This window comes from Macaca mulatta, chromosome 10 (assembly GCF_049350105.2).
Source record: "Macaca mulatta isolate MMU2019108-1 chromosome 10, T2T-MMU8v2.0, whole genome shotgun sequence".
NCBI lineage: Eukaryota > Metazoa > Chordata > Mammalia > Primates > Cercopithecidae > Macaca > Macaca mulatta.
In genome coordinates, this window is record NC_133415.1 from 96,530,082 (window position 1) to 96,552,268 (window position 22,187).

Consider the following 22,187-nt stretch of genomic DNA (forward strand, 5'->3'; position numbering starts at 1 on the left):
CCTGACCTTAGGTGATCCACCTGCCTCAGCCTCCCAAAGTGCTGGGATTATAGGCGTGAGCCACTGCGCCTGACTTGCCGCTTGCTTCTCACTACTATACCTCTATACACTTTTGTGGTACTACCCCATCCTTCTGTATTCCTCTATGCCTTTATTACTACACGTTGTTTCTTTACTAACCTACTCTGTGCTTTATGCTACTGTTCTACTGTAGATGTGTCTACTGAATCTTCAGTGAATGACAGAGTATGACGTAGTCTTCTGACTTTCCAGATAAAGAAAACAAGGCTCAGGGAGGTGAACAGTAGTGGGCCTTCTGCCCTCTTTGGCCACTTACCAGTCTGTGGGAAGTGAACAGGGCTTGCATCTGAGGTCAGCGTGAGACTCAATGGAAATGAGCAGACAGTGTTTGCTTATGGTTTCTACACATTCGAAGTGGGCAGGGAAGGGGGTGAGAGCTCCAAGCACATATTTTTAGTTTTATAATTTAAAAAAATTTTTAAATTTTTTTTTTACATTTTTATTTTTTTTTAATTTATTTTTGAGATGGAGTCTCACTCTGTTGCCCAGGCTGGAGTGCAGTGGTGCAATCTCGGCTCATCGCGATGTCCGCCTCCCGGATTTAAGCGATTCTCATGCCTCAGCCTCCCAAGTAGCTAGGATTACAGGTGCCCAGCACCTCCCAAAGTGCTGGGATTATAGACGTGAGCCACTGTTCCTGGTATTTATATATATATATATATTTTATTTTTATTATTATTTTTATTTTTTTTTTTGAGATGGAGTTTGACTTTTGTTCCCAGGCTGGAGTGCAATGGCACGGTCTTGGCTCACCACAACCTTCGCTTCCTGGGTTCAAGCGATTCTCCTGCCTCAGCCTCCCAAATAGCTGGGATTACAGGTATGTGCTACCATGCCTAGCTAATTTTGTATTTTTACAAAAATCACAGGCCTGGTGAGCCACCGCGCTCGGCCATTATTTTTTATTTTAATTAAAAAATTTTTTTTTGTCCGGGCGCGGTGGCTCACACTTGTAATCCCAGCACTTTGGGAGGCCAAGGTGGGTGGATCACGAGGTCAGGAGATCGAGACCATCCTGGCTAACACAGTGAAACCCCATCTCTACTAAAAATACAAAAAATTAGCCAGGCATGGTGGTGGGCTTCTGTAGTCCCAGCTACTCGGGAGGCTGAGGCAGGAGAATGGCGTGAACCCGGGAGGCGGAGCTTGCAGTGAACTGAGATTGTGCCACTGCACTCCAGCCTGGGGGAAAGAGCGAGACTCCGTCTCAAAAAAAAATAAATAAAATAATATTTTTTTTTTTTTTAGCCTGAACCTGACAGTAGCTGATGTCGTTTTATAGTTTTTACCATAGCCTGAATGATTCAGTTGCTCATTTCACAGAGCTCTGTGGAAATGCTCTGTAAATTATTAGGGCTAGAGACTCGTGAGACTTAATCTTGGAGCTGAAAGAGACCTTAGAGTTCATCCAGTGGAAGATTCATTTACAGGAGCAGGAACTTGGCTTAGGGAGGTTAGTGAACATGTGCCTGGTGGCACCCCACCCACAGAGCTGGGGTTCAAAGGCCCCCTGCTGCCCCCTGCAGGACAGACAATGCTGTGAAGAATCACTGGAACTCCACCATCAAAAGGAAGGTGGACACAGGAGGCTTCCTAAGTGGGTCCAAAGACTGCAAGCCCCCCGTGTACTTGCTGCTGGAGCTCGAGGACAAGGACGGCCTCCAGAGTGCCCAGCCCACGGAAGGCCAGGTGAGACAGCTGCTCAGCCTTTGGCTTGGTTTGATTTCACATTCATCTGACACCATCTCATTGAACACCTTGTCCACAGCTATTGGTCAGTTTCTGCCACAGAGTCTAAAAGTGGGCCATGTGCTTCTGGGGTCTTGTGACACCTCTGCACATAACTGGCACTTGTCTGCTTGCTGGTGGCCGCCTTCTTACCTGTTGCTCATTTTAATTTTTTAAAACTGAAAGCATGTCTGCAATTAGAAAAAGAAATCAGATGTGACTGGGTGTGTTGGCTCACACCTGTAATCCCAGCAAGTTGAGAGGCCGAGGAGGGCGGATTACTTGAGCCCAGGAGTTGGAGGCCGGTTCAGGCAACATGGTGAAACTCTGTGTCTATCTTTTTAATTAAAAAAAATTTAAAAATTTATTGAGTTGTAATTTATATACTCTAATGTACAGTTTTGAGTTATGACAAAGCGTACAGCCATGTAACCACTGCCCCAATCAAGGTATAGAACAGTCCCATCACCCCAGAATTCCCCTGTGCTCCTTTTCTCAGCCTTTTTTTTTGGTCCTTAGCTCCTTACACTGTGATCTGTTTTCTGTCTCTATAATTTTGACTTTTCTAGAAATTCACAATTAAAATCATATCGTATTACATTTGCAGGCTGTTTTTTTTTTGTTTGTTTTGTTTTGTTTTTGAGACAGAGTCTTGCTCTGATGCCCAGGCTGGAGTGCAGAGCGCGATCTTGGCTCACTGCAACCTCCGTCTCCTGGGATCAAGTGATCTCATGCCTCAGCAACCTGAGTAGCTGAGATTACAGGCATGCACCACCATGCCTGGCTAATTTTTGTATTTTTAGTAGAGATGGGGTTTCACCATGTTGGCCAGGCTGGCTTTGAATTCCTAGCCTGAAGAGATCCACCTCTCTTAGCCTCCCAAGGTGTTGGGATTACAGATGTGAGCCACCATGCCTGGCACTACATTTGCAGTTTTTATTTATTTTTTTGAGATGGAGTCTCACTCTGTCACTCAGGCTGGAGTTCAGTGATGTGATAGCTCACTGCAACCTCCGCCTCCCAGGTTCAAGCGATTCTGCTAACTCAGCATCCTCAGTAACTGGGATTACAGGTGCGCACCACCATGCCTGGCTAATTTTTATATTCTTAGAGACAGGGTCTCACCATGTTGGTCAATCTGGTCTCAAACTTCTGACCTCAAATGATCCATCCACCTCAGCCTCCCAAAGTGCTGGCATTACAGATGTGAGCCACTGTGCCCCAGCTACATTTGCAGTTTTAAAAATGAAATCAGTGTATACTTACGTTAACATCCACTGTCCTATACACCAGAGCAAAGTTTTTATTTATATTTTTAAACTATAAAGGTTATTTTTCAAAATAGAAATTTGGGCAGGGCGTGGTGGCTAACATCTGTAATCCCAGCACTTTGGGAGGCCAAGGCGTATGGATCTCTTGAGTCCTGGAGTTTAAGACCAGCCTTGGCAACATGGCGAAACCCCATTTCTATAAAAAGTAAGAAAAAGTTAGCTGTGCATGATTGTGTGAACCTGTAGTTCCAGCTACTTGGGAGGCTGAAGTGGGAGGATTACCTGAGCCTGGGAGGCGGAGGTTACAGTGAGTCGAGATCCTGCCACTTCATTCCAGCTTTTATCTATAAATAATTTTTTTTTTTTTTTTTTTTGAGACGAAGTCTCGCTCTGTCACCCAGGCTAGAGTGCAGTGGTGCGATCTCGGCTCACTGCAAGCTGTGCCTCCCGGGTTCACACCATTCTCCATTCTCCTGCCTCAGCCTCCTGAGTAGCTGGGGCTTTTTTCTGTTTTTTTTTTTTTTTTTTTGAGACAGAGTCTCATTGTGTCGCCCAGGCTGGAGTGCAGTGTCGTGATCTTGGCTCACTGCAAGCTCTACCTTGTGGGTTCACGCCATTCTCCTGCCTCAGCCTCCCAAGTAGCTGGGACTACAGGCCCCTGCCACCACGCCCAGCAAATTTTTTGTATTTTTAGTAGAGACGGGGTTTCACCATGTTGGCCAGGATGGTCTCAATCTCCTGACCTCGTGATCCACCCGCCTCAGCCTCCCAAAGTGCTGAGATTACAAGTGTGAGCCACTGCGCCCGGCCTAAATAAAATAAAAATTTGAATCAAGCATGACAGAACATTAAGATTTGATGATGCTGGATATGTGGTAGGTAACACAGTTGTCTTCTGTTATTTTCTAATCTTTTCTGTCATGGTATGAACTATTTAATAATTTTTAAAAATCTTTTTCCCTCTTCTTACTGGGTAGAGGTAACTTGTTGACAGCTACAATTCTTCCACAATGCCCTGCTAGAGTGATATATTATGTTTTTGTCTCTATTTCTTGATTTTTCAATTTTAGAGAATATCTCTCGATTTCCTAATACGAATTCACCTATGGGGTAACTTTCAAATGGTAGAGAAAGGTATAAAATGAAAAGTAAAATGACTTCTTTTTCTAGTTTCAACTCCCTGTGCATCTCTTAACCAGAGGAGTCTACTTCTGACAATTTCTTGTACATCTAAGTAGTATGCTTTTGATCTTTTACTTCTGATTGAAGAAAAGGTCTGTGTTCCACAAAGAGAAACAATGGGCATCAGCTGACTCATAGAAGACTTTCAGCATAGAACAGAGTGAACAGATCTTTAATCTCTAAAAACTCTACTGTGCTGAAAGCCCGTTATTGACTTGACTTTTGTCCCCTGACACTTTGAGTGTCTGGAGTGCTGGCTGTGCTGGGCTGGGACCAAGCCCTAGACCATGACCCTGAGCACAAGAGGTCAGTTTTTGGGTTTTTTGTTTTGTTTTGTTTTGTTTGAGACAGAGTCTTGCTCTTGCCCAGGCTGGAATGCAGTGGTGCCATCTCCGCTTGCTGCAACCTCCACCTCCCGAGTTCAAGTGATTCTCCTGCTTCAGCCTCCTGAGTAGCTGGGAAGCTGGGATTATAGGCATTTGCCACCACGCCTGGCAAATTTTTGTATTTTTAGTAGAGATGGAGTTTTGCCATGTTGGCCAGGCTGCTCTCGAACTCCTGACCTCGGGTGATCCACCCTCCTCGGTCTCTCAAAGTGATGAAATTGCAGGCATGAGCCACCGTGCCCGGCCTGTTTTGCTTTCAGCCTTACCCGTTTCTCTCCAGCGTCTTCTCTCTGGTATGCTATTTATTTAACTAGTTTCTTACTGATGAAGATAAGAATATACTGGTTTTTTGTTATTAGAGATAAAATCACTGCTTCTTTTTGCAGTTAGTTCTTGAGAAATTTCTGGAGATGGACAGATATATTTGGTGGTTGGGGGAACCCTTTTGGCTGAGTATGGTGGCTCATTCCTGTAATCCCAGCACTTTGTGAGGCCAAGGTGGGAGGATTCCTTGAGGCCAGGAGTTGGTGAGCAGCCTGGGCAACATAGGGAGACTCTGTAGCTGGGTGCGGTGGCACACACCTGTAGTTCCAGCTACTCGGAGCCTGGGGTAGGAAGTTCACTTGAGCCCAGGATTTCAACAGAGTGAGACTCTGTCTTTGAAAAAGCAAACAGGCCAGGCATCGTGGCTTAATCCTGTAATCTCACACTTTGGGAGGCTGAGGGGGGTGTGGTGGCACAGGCTTGTAATCCCAGCTACTCGGGAGGCTGAGGCACAATAATTGAGAATAAGTTGAACTGGTGTGGCGGAGGTTGCAGTGAGCAGAGTTCACACCACTGCACTCCAGCCTGGGTGACAGCAAGACTCTGTCTTTAAAAAGAAAAAAAAAAAAAAAGAACAAAAACCTCTTAATACATTTTGTTAGATTGCTGCCAGAAGAATTTTGCTTGTTAATTCATGTAGGGACCACCCCCAACTTCCCTCACGCATTGGTCAGTGCTTGTCATTGTAAAATTGGTTCCTCTGCTTCAGAAGTAATGCGTGATCATTGCAGAAACTTAACAACTTTATAGAATTAGGCAATGCAGAAGGCTGAGCCCGCTCATCTCAACTTTTTTTTTTTTTTTTTTGAGACGGAGTTTTGCTCTTGTTGCCCAGGCTGGAGTGCAATGGCGTGATCTTGGCTCACCCCAACCTCTGCCTCCCGGGTTCAAGCAATTCTCCTGCCTCAGCCTGTCGAGTAGCTGGGATTATAAGCATGTGCCACCACACCTGGCTACTTGGGGTGTCTCCATGTTGATCAGTCTGGTCTCAAACTCCTCAGGTGATCTGCCTGCCTTGACCTCCCAAAGTACTCGGATTACAGGCGTGAGCCACAGTGCTGGGCCTAAAATTAGATGATATCTTACTGTTTTACAACTTTATTTTTCTAGTTAATATATCTTTCCATGTTATGTGTATTCAGATCTCTAACATTCCTGAATTTGCCCTATCTTATTTAACCGTTATATTGATGAACATCTGTAACTATTTCCATCAATGCTATAATGAACATCATCATTCAGTTTCTTTGTACATTTGCTGAACTATGTGTCTTTTTTTTTTTTTTTTTTTTAAAGACAGAGTCTTGCTCTGTCGCCAGGCTAGAGTGCAGTGGCACGATCTCAGCTCACTGCAACCTCCGTCTCCTGGGTTCAAGTCATTCTGCTGCCTCAGCCTCCCAAGTAGCTGGGATTACAGGCATGCACCACATGCTCAGCTAATTTTTGTGTTTTTTAGTAGAGAGAGGGGTTTCACCATGTTGGCCACGATGGTCTCGGTCTCTTGACCTCGTGATCCTCCCGCCTCGGCCTCCCAAAGTGCTGGGATTACAAGTGTGAGCCACTGCGCCCGGCCGGTTGATTTTATAATGTGGAATGGTTGGGTAAAATAGTGTGGACATTTGAAGTTTTCATAAGCGTTGCTGAATTGCTGCCAAAGGGATTGTACTGTTTAATTCTGCTATCAGCAGTATATGGGACTGCTTGTTTCCAGCCTCATTGTCAATACCAGCTATGGTTATATAAAAAAAACTTTGCCAGTTTTAATGAGCAACAGATGCATTATCATGTTCTTATTTTGATTGAATTACTTTGGAGTTGATGAGTTTTTTTTTCCAGCTTTATTAAGATATAATTGACAAATAAATTGCATATATTGACCAGGCACGGTGGCTCATGCCTGTATTCCCAGCACTTTGGGAGGCTGAAGTGGGCGGATCACTTGAGGCTAGGATGGTCAATATGGTGAAACCCCATCTCTACTAAAAATATAAAAAATTAACCGGGTGTGGTGGTGCACTTCTGTAGTCCCAGCTGCTCAGGAGGCTGAGGCATGAGAATGACTTGAACCTGGGAGGCAGAGGTTGCAGTGAGCTGAAAGTGTGCCTCTGCACACCAGCCTGGGTGACAACAAGACTCTGTCTCAAAAAACAACAAAAAAATTGCACATGTTTATGGTGTACAACATGATGTTTTGATTCATTGTTTTGGTTTTCATTTCGTTTACTATTAATGAGGTTGAGTAACAAATTACCCCTTAGTTTGTTATTTGGCTTGGTTGCCTTTTTTTTTTTTTTTGGTCTTGTTATTGATTTGTACATTTTATTTGTATATTAAGGGTGTTACTCCTTTATCATGTAGTAACTATTTTTTCCCAGTTTGCTAGCTTTTTTATTTCTTTATTTTATAAAGGTATAATTTACATACAGCAAAATTCACTTTTTTTTTGTTTGTTGGTTTTATAGAGATGGGGTTTCCCTATGTTGCCCAGGTGGTCTTGAACTCCTGGGCTCAAGGATCTGTCTGCCATGGCCTCCCAAAGTGCTGGGATTACAGGCATGAGCTACCGCACCCAGCGTTTTTTTTTTTTTTTTTGGAGATGGACTCTCACTCTGTCGCACAGGCTGGAGTGCAGTGGTGCAATCGCAGCTCACTGCAACCTTCGCCTCCTGGGTTCAAGCGATTCTCCTGCCTCAGCCTCCCGAGTAGCTAGGACTACAGGCATGTGCCACCACGCCCAGCTAATTTTTTGTATTTTTAGAGACAGGGTTTCACCATGTTAGCCAGGATGGTCTTAATCTCTCGACCTCATGATCCGCCCGTCTTGATCTCCTGAAGTGTTGGGATTACAGGTGTGAGCCACCATGCTTGGCCTTTTTTTTTTTTTTAAATGAGACAGGGTCTTGCTCTGTACCCCAGGCTGTAGTGCAGTGGTGTGATCATAGCTCACTGCAACCTTCAACTCTTGAACTCAAGGGATCCTCTTGCCTGAGCCTTTCAGAGTTCTGGGATTATGGATGGATGCCACTGCACCCAGCCCCATCCCCTACCCTTTTTTTTTTTATTAGACTCTTCTATGTTGCCCAGGCTGGAGGGCAGTGGTGTGATCATAGCCCATTGCAACCTTGAGCTCATGAGCTCAAGGGATCCACTTGCCTCAGCCTCCCAAAGTGCTAGGGTTACAGGCATAAGCCACTGTACCTGGTCCTTTAATTTTTAATGTTTATTTAAGCTTTAAAAATTAAATTTTTAATTTTTTTTGAGACGGAGTTTTGCTCTTGTTACCTAGGCCGGAGTGCAATGGCATGATCTCAGCTCACTGCAACCTCCGCCTCCCAGGTTCAAGTGATTCTCCTGCCTCAGCCTCCAAGTAGCTGGGATTACAGGTGCGTGCCACCATGCCTGGCTAATTTTTTTTTGTATTTTTAGTAGAGACAGAGTTTCACCATGTTGGCCAGGCTGATCTCGAACTCTTGACCTCAGGTGATCCACCCACTTCGGCCTCCCAAAGTGCTGGGATTACAGGCGTGAGCCACTGCACCCAACCTCTGTGTACTACTACTTTCATCTGAGCCATTTGAGAGTTAGTTATGTAGCATAGTTTCCTAAGAATAAGGCCATTTGCTTACATAACCACAGTAAAGTTATATTCAATCCAGGGAATTTAAGCTTAATTCAGGATGTTTATCTACAGTTTATATTCCATTTTTCCCTGCCCATGATGCAGTCTAGGACCAGACATTGCATTTAGTTGTCCTATCCCTTTAGTCCGCCTTTCTTAGTCTCATGATATTGACATTTTTGAAGTATATGGTATGGGTAATTATTTTGTAGAATGTTTCTCTATTTGGGTTCATCAGAGTTTCCTTCTTAGATTCAGGTTGTGTAAGTTTTAGCTAGAAATTACTATAGAGTCTATATCTCAGCGAAATCCAAATGGTGTACTCTTGTGTCTTTCAGGGAAGTCTTCTGACCAACTGGCCCTCTGTCCCTCCTACCATAAAGGAGGAGGAAAGCAGTGAGGAGGAACCTGCAGCAGCCACCACTTCAAAGGAGCAGGAGCCCATCCCTAAAGATCTGGACGCAGTACGAACACCCGAGCCCTTGGAGGAATTTCCGAAGCGTGAGGACCAGGAAGGCTCCCCACCGGAAATGAGTCTGCCCTACAAGTGGGTGGTGGAGGCAGCCAACCTCCTCATCCCTGCTGTGGGGTCTAGCCTCTCTGAAGCCCTGGACTTGATTGAGTCGGTATGTTGGTCACAACATTTCACAGTAGGCACAGAACACCCCTAGCAGGAAGTGCTTCTCTCGTGGGCCCACATCCTTTTGCTCATTCCATCTCCCTGCTAACAGTTACTGACTTGATGCTGAGTGCCCAGCCCTAACCGAAGGGCTGGGGACACCAGGGTCATCACCATACAGTCCCTGTCTTTGGGGAACTCCTGGTGTGTGCAGCAGGAATTTGTGGTGGCATCTGACCTCTATGTATGGCACAGGGCAGGGTGGGAAGGCTGCCCAGAGGAGGTGGCACTGCACTGAGTCCTAAAGGTTGACTGCAGGTGACAGCACAGGACAGCGTGGTATTTGTGGCATCACACATGGTTGGGCCTCCCTGAAGAGGAGCCCAGGAAGTGCCAAGGCTTGGTGCTGGTCTTGGAGTGGAGTGGGTTCTGGTTACTCAGGGTGGGGCAGCCATTGAGCCTGTGTTGTGGTTACTGTGTTGGCTGTGGGGTTGTGTCCTTTGAGGAGGGCTTCTTAGTGTGACACCCCAGCTTCTGACTGCATCAGCCAGGCCTGCCGTGTAGAGCGGGTTTTGGGAGGTGAAAGACCAGAGGCCTGGTCACTGGGGTGCGGAGTCCAGTATGGGGGTCCATGTTCGCCTTCCCACTCAGGTGTCTTCCGTCCTAGAACATCCTACTGCCAGGGTCAGCTTAATATACAGTCTGCGTGTTATCCTGTGAGGCGTGTCATTTCTGTTTTGTAGGTGAGACTGAGACTCAGAGAGGTCAAGTAGTATACCCATGGTTGCACAGCAAGTACACTTGGTGGTCTTGACTGCCGTGCTGTGCTCCTGCTACTACTTGATGAAGGGTTGGAGGGCCATCTACTCAGGCCCTCTTTCACTCTAGGTCTCACCTCTTGACCCCAGTGACTGGGACTGGACCCAGCTACAGGCTCTGTGGTGCTCCCACCTCCAGGGATTGTCAGAGGAGTTTGAGAGGCACTAGCACATTCATGGATTCTCAGCACAGCTCTGAAGCAAGCACTGGGCACCATCCCTCGCCTGAGCTCTGAGGGGAGTGTTGAGAGGAGACTCCGCCCCTCTATGTCTGGCACACTGTTTATACCACAGCATCACCTCCCTTTACCCTAGACTGTTGTGTTTTCTTTTGCTTGCAGGCACAGCTCGCCTGTATTGAGCACCCACTGATTGCCAGAGCCAGTGCTTAGTGAGTAATTACAGTACCTAAGATTTGAGTGCTTGCCACTTGCCAGGCCCACCACTTGCTACCTAATGTGTGGGCTCTTCGTTGGTCTTTTCTTTTTGAGATGGAGCCTTGCTGTGTCGCCCAGGCTAGAGTGCAGTGGTGTGATCTCAGCTCACTGCAAGCTCCGCCTCCTGGGTTCACGTCATTCTCCTGCCTCATCGTCCCAAGTAGCTGGGACTACAGGCGCCTGCCACCACGCCCGGCTAATTTTTTGTATTTTTTAGTAGAGACGGGGTTTCAGCGTGTTAGCCAGGATGGTCTCGATCTCCTGACCTCGTGATCTGCCCGCCTCAGCCTCCCAAAGTGCTGGGATTACAGGCGTGAGCCACCGCGCCCGGCTTTAGTTGGTCTTTAACAACCTGTGAGGTGGGTAGTGGACTCATCAACAGTGAGAGCACCCCACACTCAGAGAGGTTAGGAGAGACTTGGCCAGTTTTACATAGCTGGTGACCTCCAGGAACAGGAGTCAGGCCCTGCTATCCGTCCGGCTCAGAGCTCAGGCTGTTTCCACGATGACCTTCAGCGCCTGTTGGGGGAGTTACTGCATATGTGGAAATCCTGTCTTCCTTCCTCTGCTTCGTCCACTTGAGTGGTCCTTGTAGGATGTACTGGGGCCTCCCTGAGGTTGGGGTGTGGGCCTGAGGTCGGTCCTGCCCCCAGCTGGCCTCCATCCTTAGGAGTGAATTGCCCCAGGCTCCTGCAAGTCCTGGGAACCAGAACTCGGCATTAGCATCTGGGTCCCCTCAGAGACCAGAACCCAAAGACCAGAAGCCTTTTGGTTTGTGCTGTGATTTACTGGGTAAAGGAGGGAAAACCTGTAGTGACTCACAGGCTTGTTCTAGCAGCTGAGTAACTTCGGGAAGACCAAATCCCCTTAGCTCAGCTTCCTTGGTGTGAAAGGGAAAGTAATGCTTCCGTGGCAGAATTGTGGGGATTGGAAACAACTTTTGTGAGCTGCCCCAAGGAGGCATCAATGATGAGTGACATCCCATTCACTGCTCTATATTTCGTTCTATAAAAAATATCTGCAGGCTGGGTACTGTGGTTCATGCCTATAATCCCAGCACTTTGGGAGGCTGAGGTGAGAGGATCACATGAGCCCAGGAATTTGAGACCAGCCTGGGTAACGTAGCGGAACACAGTCTCTGTAAAAAATCTTTTAAAAAATCAGCTGAAACTGGGTGCAGTGGCTCACACCTGTCATCCCAGCACTTGGGGAGGCCGGGACTGTCAGATCACCTGAGGTCAGGAGTTCGAGACCAGCCTAGCTAATATGGTGAAACCCTGTCTCTACTAAAAGTACAAAAATTAGGTGGGCGTGATGGCACATGCCAGTAGTCCCAGCTACTCAGGAGGCCGAGGTGAAGGTTGCAGTGAGCCGAGATTGCACCATTGCACCACAGCCTGGGCAACAGAGTGAGACTCTGTCTCAAAAAAAAAGAAAGATAAAAAATTAGCCAAGAATGGTGGTACATGCCTGTATAGTCCCAGCTACTTGGGAGGCTGAGGCGGGAGGATCGCTTGAACCCAGGAGTTTAAGCCTGCAGTGAGCTGTGATTGTGCTACTATCCTCCAGCGTAGGCAACAGAGTGAGACCCTGTCTCTTTAAAGGAAAAAAGAATCTATGAAAATATAGATGTATAGTCATAGAAAACTTTGAGGAAATGCATGAAATATTAATGATTGATCCTGAGCTGTGGGATCATACTTGACACTTACATATTTCCTTTAATGAACAAGTCCTCTTGTATTAAGAGCATAGTAATTGCAATTCCTAACTTCCCTCCCTGGGCAGGACCCCGACGCTTGGTGCGACCTGAGTAAATTTGACCTCCCTGAGGAGCCATCTGCAGAGGACAGTATCAACAACAGCCTAGTGCAGCTGCAAGCGTCACAGCAGCAGCAGGTCCTGCCACCCCGCCAGCCTGCTGCCCCAGTGCCCAGCGTGACCGAGTACCGCCTGGATGGCCACACCATCTCAGACCTGAGCCGGAGCAGCCGGGGGGAGCTGATCCCCATTTCCCCCAGCACTGAAGTCGGGGGCTCTGGCATTGGCACGCCGCCCTCGGTGCTCAAGCGGCAGAGGAAGAGGCGTGTGGCCCTGTCCCCTGTCACTGAGAATAGCACCAGTCTGTCCTTCCTGGATTCCTGTAACAGCCTCACGCCCAAGAGCACACCTGTTAAGACCTTGCCCTTCTCGCCCTCCCAGGTGCGTGGACCCCACTGTGGCAGCTTACTGGGTTGGTACAGACACCTAGTGTTCAGTGCTGGGGCAAGGGTGAGCAAAACCAGACCTGGCTCTGTCCTCATGCAGCTTACGCTCTGGTAGGAAGACCAGTTAACTGAAAAAGACCCAGAAAATGTGATAATCAGGATGAAGGAGAAGGCTTATGGTGCTGCATATGTGTATCTAGTCTGGGCGAGTCCAGGAAGACTGCCAGGAGGAGAAGGAGGATGCTGGTAGCTGGGTAATGAAGGAGAGGAAGAGAACTGTCATGTTTGTTCATTCCATTTGTGGAACCTATTTCGTAGCAGACTTGCCAGCCCTGGGGAGCAAAGATGAAGATGTTGGGTTGTCCCCAGCACTGACTGGCCCTGCCTGGTGCTGGGAAGAGCTGGGATAGCCAGTGCTGGGAATGAGCTTGTAATGAACCAGAATAGAGTGTGGGAAGTGCCATGTGATAGCAATTGCGAAGTCACTGAGAACTCACTGTCCTGGGTGTTGCCCCTGGGTGCCCTTTTAGTAACACACAGAGCTTCGGGAGCCGGGATGGATGCCAAGAGTCTCTCCGAGACAGAGGTCATGGGGGGCACCTGGCCTTCTGCAGAGAGGTATCTGGGCTGGTTCTTGAGCACCTTGACCAAAGGCACAGAAAAGGAAGGGCAGAGAGGATGTGTGGAGTCGTGGGGGGTGGTGCAGGGCCTTGGTGGGCGTAGGTATAACCTCGGGCTTTGGCTGTCATTAGGTCTGTTCTTCCCGTGAGGCTGTGGGTGAGAGCGAGGCCCTGAGGTGGCCCGGTGCAGGAGGCAACCCTGTCATCATGGGTCAGGATGGCTAGTGGCATTTTGAGAGAGTCCCATGTTGGTTTGCTCCAGCTGCTTAACATAGTACCACAGACTCGGTGGATTTGACAACAGAAATTAAGCATCATTGGTTTCTTCTGAGGCCTCTCTCCTTGGCTTGTAGATGCTGGCTCCTCCTGTGTTTTCACGTGGTCGCCTGTGTCCTAATCTATTATTTTTTCTTTTAAAACCTCTTATTTTATAATCTTATAAGGATACCAGTTATTGGATTAAGGCCCACTCTAATGACTTTATTTTTTTATTTTTATTTTTTGAGATGGAGTCTTGTTCTATTGTCCAGGCCGGAGGCTGGAGTGCGGTGGCATGATCACAGCTTACTGCAACCTCCACCTCCCAGGTTCAAGTAATTTTCCTGCCTCAGGCTCCTGAGTAGCTGGGATTACAGGCATGGGCCACCATGCCCAGCTATTTGTTGTTGTTGTTGTTTTAGTAGAGATGGGATTTCACCATGTTGGCCAGACTGGTCTCGAACTCCTGACCTCAAGTGATCCACCCGCCTTGGCCTCCCAAAATGCAGGGATTACAGGCCTGAGCCACCGCGCCCAGCCTCTATTGACTTTATTTTAACTTACCACTTTATTTTTTATTTTTATTTTTTGAGATGTAGTCTTGCTCTGTTGCTCAGGCTGGAGTGCAGTGGCATGATCTCAGCTCATTGCAGCCTGCATCTCCCAGGTTCAAACAGTTCTCCCACCTCAGCCTCCCGAGTAGCTGGGATTACAGGTGCCCGCCACCATGGAGTTTCACCATGTTGACCAGACTATAACTTACCACTTTATTTATTTATTTATTTTTTTGAGAGGGAGTCTTGCTCTGTTGTCCAGGGTGCAGTAGTGCAGTCTCAGCTCACTGCAACTTGTGCCTCCTGGGTTCAAGCAATTCTCCTGCTTCAGCCTCTCGAGTAACTGGGATTACAGGGCCCACCACCATGCCTGGCTAATTTTTGTATTTTTAGTAGAGTCGGAGTTTCACCATGTTGGCCAGGCTGGTCTCGAATGCCTGACCTCAGGTGATCCACCTGCCTCTGCCTCCCACAGTCCTGGGATTACAGGCGTGAGCCACTGCGCCTGCCCTAACTAACCGCTTTAAAGGCCTTATCTCCAAGTATTAATATAGTCCCATTCTGAGGTGCTGAGAGTTGGGACTTGAGGATGTAAATTTGAGGGAGACACAGGTCAGTCTGTAACATGCTGCAAGTGAGGGCTGCTGGCTGGAGAAGGAAGGCAGCGGGTCCCTGAGCTACTATTTGGGCAGCTCAGGATGATGGAGCATGGTGGCCGCCCTACGCCAGAGACCCCATTTAGAGTGGTGACCCTGAGGGTTGCAGATGGCTCTCTATTACAGCATCTTCAGGGCAGGGAGGGAAGAGAGGGTGGTGCTTCAAAGAATGGATGCTGACTTATGTCTAGATTTGAGTCTCACCTCTAGCATTCAGTGCAAGACTCAAAACTTCTCTAAGCTTTGGTTTTCTTACCTGTAAAAGGGAGATAGTAATAGTGCCTATGTCTCAGGATTTGTGGGAACTAAATTATTTGTGTGAAGTGCTTAGCACTGGCAAGAGAAGGTGCCTTCTAAATGATAACCCCCCACCACCAGGATCACTACAACTGTCACATGCCTTGCACCTTCACAGGTCAGTTCAGAGCTAGTTTTATTTCTTCTGAGAAAGAGCCGCTCTCCTGCAGTTGGCTTCCTGTGCCTTAACTGCGTCATGGCACTCGAGTAGAGATGGCAAAAGCTAGGATTAGGGTGACGGAACCCCAGCGGCCTGTGTGAACCTGCTTGGTGGGCACCTGGTATCGATCTGTCCCAGTCTTTGTTCTCTGGTGTCTGATGGTCAGGAGGGGACCTCAGTATCAGAGAGCAGACGTTTTGGGGGAGGAGCTCAAGGATCTCTACCCATGACCCCCTGAGGTCTCAGGAATCCACATGCAGGTGATCATTTTGTCTTGTTCCCTCTCTCTTCTTTGGCAGTTTCTGAACTTCTGGAACAAACAGGACACATTGGAGCTGGAGAGCCCCTCGCTGACATCCACCCCAGTGTGTAGCCAGAAGGTGGTGGTCACCACACCACTGCACCGGGACAAGACACCCCTGCACCAGAAACATGCTGCGTGAGTGCTGTAATGCCCCCCACCTTCGCCGTCCTCTCCCTCAGCAACATGAGACCGTGGGCTTGAGGACCACTCAAGCTGGTAGAACAGTGGGAGGGGACACCCTTGGAATAACACTGGAGACTGTTTGAAGAAAGGCCTCTCCTTTCTGGCCACCACGATTTATCATTTTTGTCAGTATAGTCTGGGGCTCCACCTGTGCTTTTCCTCATTTGTTATTTTTTAATTTGATAGTTTCCTTTTTTGTGGTCCTCCTGCCTCAGCCTCCTGAGTAGCTGGGACGCTAGGTGCATGCCACCATGCTCATCTAATAAAATTTTTTAAGAGGTGAGGTCTTGCTACTTTATCTGGGCTGGTTTTGAACTGGCCTTAAAGTGATCCTGCCACAGCCTCCCAAAACGCTGGGATTACAGGCGTGAGCTACTGCACTTGACCCTCATTTGATAATTTTCTGTCTCAGGAACAGACAGAGTCCATATTAGCCTGAAAAACATAATCTCTTCCCCTTCCTAAGGTTTCAAGTGCAAATTCTCTGTGTTTGAGCAGCCTTATGTGCAAGGCGGAAGTGCCCCAGTCCCTCCATCTGGACTGGAGGCTGCATTCCTCTCCTCTGAGCTTACGGAGCACGGCGTTTTCTGTCTGGAAGCCTGTGCACGTTGCTCGACAGCCTGCTTTTATGGAAGTGCTTTTACAATAAATTGACTTCCTCGAGTCATCATGATTCTAAATTCCAGGTAGAGAGAGTTGCTTAACTATTCCCCTGCTTGATACATTAGCTGGAGGAGGAAATCATTATTTTGTGATTCAGAAGTCAGCTCAGGAATTTTAGCCCTGATAATGATATAATTTCAGGAAAAGATCTGTGACTCCCTTAGTCAGAAATCATTCTCCAAAGTCCGGCTCAGTGGCTCACACTTGTAATCCCAGCACTTGGGAGGCTGAGGTGGGAGGATCACTTGAGACTAGGGGTTTAAGACCAGTCTGGGCAATATAGGGAGACACTGTCTATCCAAAAAAAAGAAAAAGAAAATTTTTATTTATTTTTGAGATGGAGTCTTGCTTTGTCACCCAGGCTGGAGGGCAGTGACGCAATCTCAGCTCACTGCAACCTCCGCCTCCCAGGTTCAAGTGGTTCTCCTGCCTCAGCCTCCTGAGTAGCTGGGATTACAGGTGTGAGCCACCACACCTGGCTAATTTTTGTATTTTTAGTAGAAACAGGGTTTCACCATGTTGGTCAGGCTGGTCTCAAACTCCTGACTATGTGATCCATCCACCTCGGCTTCCCAAAGTGCTGGGATTACATGTGTGAGCCACCGCTCCCAACCAAAAAAATTTTTTTTAATTAGCTGGACATGGTGGTGTGTGCCTGTAGTCCCAGCTACTCGGGAGGCTGAAGTGGGAGGATTGCTTGAGCCCAGGAGTTTGAAGCTGCAGTGAGCTATGGTTGACTACTGCACTCCAGCCTAGGTGACAGAGCGTGACCCTCTTTCTAGTTTTTGTTGTTGTTGTTGTTGTTAAAGAAAGAGAAAAGAAATCCATCTCTAAAGAGTTGATCTGAAGTGTGACTTAGATAGGTTTCGTGATAAATGATTGTCCATTCAAACCAGAATCCTGGACTTTGGATCTAAGCCCTTAAACAGAGATGCTGTCACTACAAAGGCATTGATACTTCTCTCTCTCCCTTTCTTTCTTATCCATGTGGCCTCATTTGCTGCCTCCCTCCAACTCCTTTTTTCTATAGGAAGAAGCATCTCCAGTATTCATTCCTCTTTAGATCCATATGTCCATCTTATTCCTTCTGAAGGCCATCCTTTAACCATGTAGTGTGGGCCTGCTGGTGAATTCTAATTTTTATAGTTTTTGCTAATTTTTCTATTTTTTTTGTAGAGATGGGGTTTCACCATGTTGGCCAGGCTGATCTCTAACTCCTGACTCAAATGGCCTGCCTTGGCCTCCCAAAGTGCTGGTGTTATAGGAGTGAGCTGTAATCCAGCTGTTATTCTTTTGTACAGAGTCTCTTTAGTTATCCCTCAAATTTGCCAGGCTGTATGGTGGTGTGGTTATTTCTCTATTTTTTTCCTCCCTGGCTTTCATATCAGACTAAAGATTCAAACCTTGAGCTGAGGAAGTGTTTATTTCTTTAGTTTTTCTTTTCCTGTCTGCCCCTTCTCCTACCTTACGAATTCCTTCCTATATAGGCTGGATTGATCTGTGTCTTTTTCGTCTTCATACTCCTCTTCGCCATCTTGAGCCATATCCTTAATCTGCCAAGAACATGATGGGATTGTTTTCTGATTCACCAGTTTGGTTGTCTGTGGTTTCTAACTTGCTGAGTTCTCTGACGTACAGAGCTGCGTGTTTTATCTCCAAGCAATCTTTCGAATTCCCTTTTCAAGTCAGCCTCCCTGCCTCCCTGAGGTTTCTTTTTGAGATAGTCTTGCTCTGTCCCCAAGGTTGAATGCAGTGGTCTGATCATGGCCCACTGTAGCTTCTACCTCCCAGGCTCAAGCGATCCTCCCACCTCAGCCTCCTAACTAGCAGAGACCTCAGGTGTGCACCACCATGCCTGGCTAATTTTCTTGTTTTTTGGAGAGACAGGGTCTCACTGTGTTGCCCAGGCTAGTCTTGAACTCTGGGACTCAGGCAATCCTTCCGCCTCAGCCTCCTAAAATGCTGGCATTACAGGGGTGAGTCACCAGGCCCGGCCTCTCCCTGAGTTTTCTAATGTGTGTATATACACTTTTTTCTTTCTTTTTTTTCCGAGACAAGGTCTCTCTTAGTCACCTAGGCTGGAGTGCAGTGGTGTAATCATGGCTCACTGTAGCCTCGAATTCCGGGCTTGAGTGGCCCTCCTCCCATAGTCTCTGGAGTAGTTGGGACTACAAGCACCACCGTGGCTGGCTGATTTTTTTATTTTTAGTAGAGATGGAGTCTCTCTGTGTTACCCAGGCTGTTCTTGAACTCCTGGCCTCAAGTGATCCTCTCCTGTTAGCCTAACACTAATCCTAGAGTGTTAGGATTACAGGTGTGAACCACCGCCTTTGGCCATGTGTGGGCTTTTAGTCCTTGTTGATGCCACGAATTAGAGGGGTTCTGGAACTTTCTAATGTTCCTCAGAAACTCCATTGTCCCATGGAGATGCTTGAGTGGCTCAGATTCACCCCTGTGAGCTATGGTTTGAACTGTAAGATGTGTACATTTGACCTGTGCTTACCTGTCTTCGCTCTTCCTTACAGAGGGGGATCTCTGTGTGTCCCAGATGGGGGATAACAAGGGTTTGGGAAGAAACTGTGGATCCCTGCCTGATCTCTAGGTCCTGAGGAAGGAAGAAAAGAATGGTCTGCACTTGTACTAGTTTTTTTATCCCCCCATGGAGTGGCTGGCCAGTTGCGGGAAGTGGAGGCGTCCAGGCCCCAGGCTGCTGTCTCTAGGAGTTGGCCTCATGACCTGAGTCCCTGGCTACCTGGGCTTTTCTCTCATCCTCTAAGTGCCTTGGTTATGCCATGAGAGTCAGCCATGGTGGCATCTCCAGGTGACTAGGGTCACATACTAGCACAAGGGCTCATGTTTGTGGAACCTGGTAGCTTCCTTCAGAGCTGACATTTGCCCACAGCCAGCCTGGCCCTGCCGCATATCGCCAGCCCTGGTGCTCTGGGGTGTGAGGTGCCTCTTCTGTCCCCCTGCTCCAGGGGCAGGCGGAAATCACCCATGGTGGGTCCACATCTCATAGAAGTATCTTACAGTTCTGCTTCTGGACCAGACCATCCTGAGTTTTTTCTGTGCTCTGCTGAAGGGTTTCCTCCGCATGTCCATCACCTTGGTGAACTCTCAGGAGACCTGGGAAGATGCTGGCCTCACCTCTCGCCCCTCCTTTCCCTCAGTGTGCTGCTGCCATCCTTCTCACACAGGCTGTCCAGGGAGAGCTGGGCAGGATGGGATCTTCCTGGGTTCCCACCTTGCTCCGTGCCCCTCTCACTGTTCCTGAAGTGTGGCCATGGGCTGCCTTGTTTTCTGGAAAGTCCCAAGTCTGGACCGTGACTGAACAGCATTCTCAGCTATCTGCCACCCGTCTGGAGCTCCTGGCCCCTCTTAGACTCCCCTTTTCCTTCTGTTTCCCCCGAGCCCCTGACTTTGACCTGCAGGGTGGAGAGAGGGATGGGAAGAGAACTTGTGCTGGGCCAAAGGTCACATTGGGGGAAGGTGGAGCCAGGGCAGCAGAGTGCCTGGCGTCGGCCCCTGTCCTGTCACTAATTCCCCTGCTCTGGCCCCTGGCAGGTTTGTAACCCCAGATCAGAAGTACTCCATGGACAACACTCCCCACACACCAACCCCATTCAAGAATGCCCTGGAGAAGTACGGACCCCTGAAGCCCCTGGTACGTGGTGTGGTCACTGCCGTGGATCTCTGCCCAGTGGGATCCCTTGGGTTCATCCAACCATGTTCAGTCCACAGGACGCTTCCCTCTGAGGTCTCCCTTGATTCTTCCTCCTGAGAAGATGCGGAGATCCTGGTAGTATAAATGGGGAAGCTGAGGCTGCTCCTTGTCACTTCCTCCGACTGCTCCTGAGCACCTGAGTGTGCAAGCAGGCTCTGGCTAGTGCTGGAGACATGGGGGTATCCTGTGACACTCAGCCTCAGGATGGGGGAGACTGATGTGAAATACAAATAACTCAAACACTTTCAGGCAAAGATAAGCACTGTGCCTAGTTCAGAGAAGTGGCAAATTGCTGCTCTGGCCTGTCTTCTGACCAACTCCCAGTTCTCTACAGAGCACTGGAAAGCCCCAGGGACGTCTTTCCCACAGTGTGCAGGCTGCACTTCTCCCCTGCTCTTCCCAGTGATGGGATGGTTGTGTTTTCTCTGTGAAAACAGGAGTTGGCACCTTGGGCTTTCTGAAACACATAGGTGTTTTAGAAATCGGTGGAGGGTTGTGGAGGCACTGGACTGTGAACAAGGTCTGCAGTTGGTCCCCCTGCCCTCTGTCTCCACTGCGTGGAGCCTCCTATGAAGCCCAAGGGTGGCTGGGAGCTGAGGCTCCCCTGGGCCTGCCATGGAACTGATTCTGAGTCAAGCAGACTTTCCACGGACCATGCTGCATGGGCCGAGGAGAGGCACAGTTAGTGCTCCTTTCCTGTTGCAGTGGAGGTTCAGCTCCTCTACTAAAGTATCTGCGTGCTCTCCAAACAGGTGTGAGGGCAAATCTCATGACCTTGGCAGCTGCAATTAAAGTTTGCAGGGGCTTTTCGGGTGACTTCTGAGGAGTTGCTGTGCTTCACACCTTTCACTCTTAGTAGCACTCTCCCTCCCCTGTTCTCTGTTGCCTGAAGCTGGAGAGGTCCTTGGTACCCCCAGGCCTGAGAGAAGGAAATGGATTTGAGAGCCCCCATTAGTGTGGAACAAAGGGTTGAGTGAGCCTGGGCTTTGAGCCGTCGGGGTCCTAATTCAGCAGCTGTGTGACTATGTGCCGGGCTCTTGATCTCTGAGCCTCTGTTTCTACCTGCGTAAGATGACAGTTATTGCACAGGGCTGTGTGAGGGTTACTGTGTGTCTCTGGGCTGCTCCCAGCCATGGCAGGCCCGCGGGAATCAAGGTCATCAGCTGCTTGTCCAAGGCAGCAGTTAGTGGTTGTGAGTGGTGTATGTGAGATCTGCATCCTGGCGTCAGGCCTTCTTCGTGCCTTACCCAGGACAGCCCAGTTGCAGCTGGGTTGGCCCCACTGTCCCACACACAGACAGCCCGAGTGTGGTGCCTCACATGGGCTGCCCCGCACCTACCCACAGCCGCAGACCCCACACCTGGAGGAGGACTTGAAGGAGGTGCTGCGCTCTGAGGCTGGCATCGAACTCATCATCGAGGATGACGTCAGGTCTGAGAAGCAGAAGAGGAAGCCTGGGGTGAGTGGGGTCGGGGTGGGAGAGCCTGGGCAGGGGGAGTTGGAGCCGTGGCATGGGGGAGGCATCTGGGGACAGGTTGTAGAAAGTGAGGCGCTGGGGAGAATGGGGGTGCAGCATGTCCCCTTTGCCCCCTTTCTCACGGTGGTTGTCAAGGAAACTGACAAGATAAGGACAGTGTCTCTGGGACCCTCCCCTGCTCCCCTTTGAAGGATTCACTTACTTATCCAACATTGTGTTCGGACCCTGCTCAAGTGGGGCTGGGCTGGATGTCGTGGATGGAGCAGCGATTAAGACCCATACTGGATCTCCCCTTAGTGTTCGGGGGCAGAGACAGATGCTAGACAGACACACCATGACTAAATTCACAGGGTACCAAGGGCTGCAGAAAGGGAGGTTCCAAGGGAATCCTTTGAATGGAGGCAGGGCGGTCGAGACGAACCAGCCAGGCCAGGCAGCGCTGGGCTGAGTGTCAGGCTGCATGAGCTGGGGGTGGGGGGAATAGGTTCAGGTGAGGTGGAGTCTGCAGGGATTCCTGGGCAGGGGGGCAGGGAAGGGACTGTCCCAAGCCTCCATTCTATGCCAGCCTTCCTGCCACTGTGTTGTTAGCTTTCGTGACAGTGCGTGATCCCTTTGAGTC

General features: G+C 48.7%; 1 protein-coding gene across 2 annotated transcripts in view; it reads left to right on the forward strand.

Moving 5' to 3' along the window:
• The window catches only part of MYBL2 (MYB proto-oncogene like 2), a 52,481-nt gene that overhangs the window by 25,522 nt on the left and 4,772 nt on the right, over positions 1 to 22,187 (forward strand). For both annotated transcript variants that reach the window (XM_077948127.1, NM_001265855.1), the window contains 6 exon segments: positions 1,608 to 1,770; positions 8,930 to 9,217; positions 12,254 to 12,667; positions 15,517 to 15,656; positions 19,932 to 20,031; positions 21,437 to 21,550. In XM_077948127.1, the coding sequence (XP_077804253.1) occupies positions 1,608 to 1,770; positions 8,930 to 9,217; positions 12,254 to 12,667; positions 15,517 to 15,656; positions 19,932 to 20,031; positions 21,437 to 21,550 (1,219 nt within the window).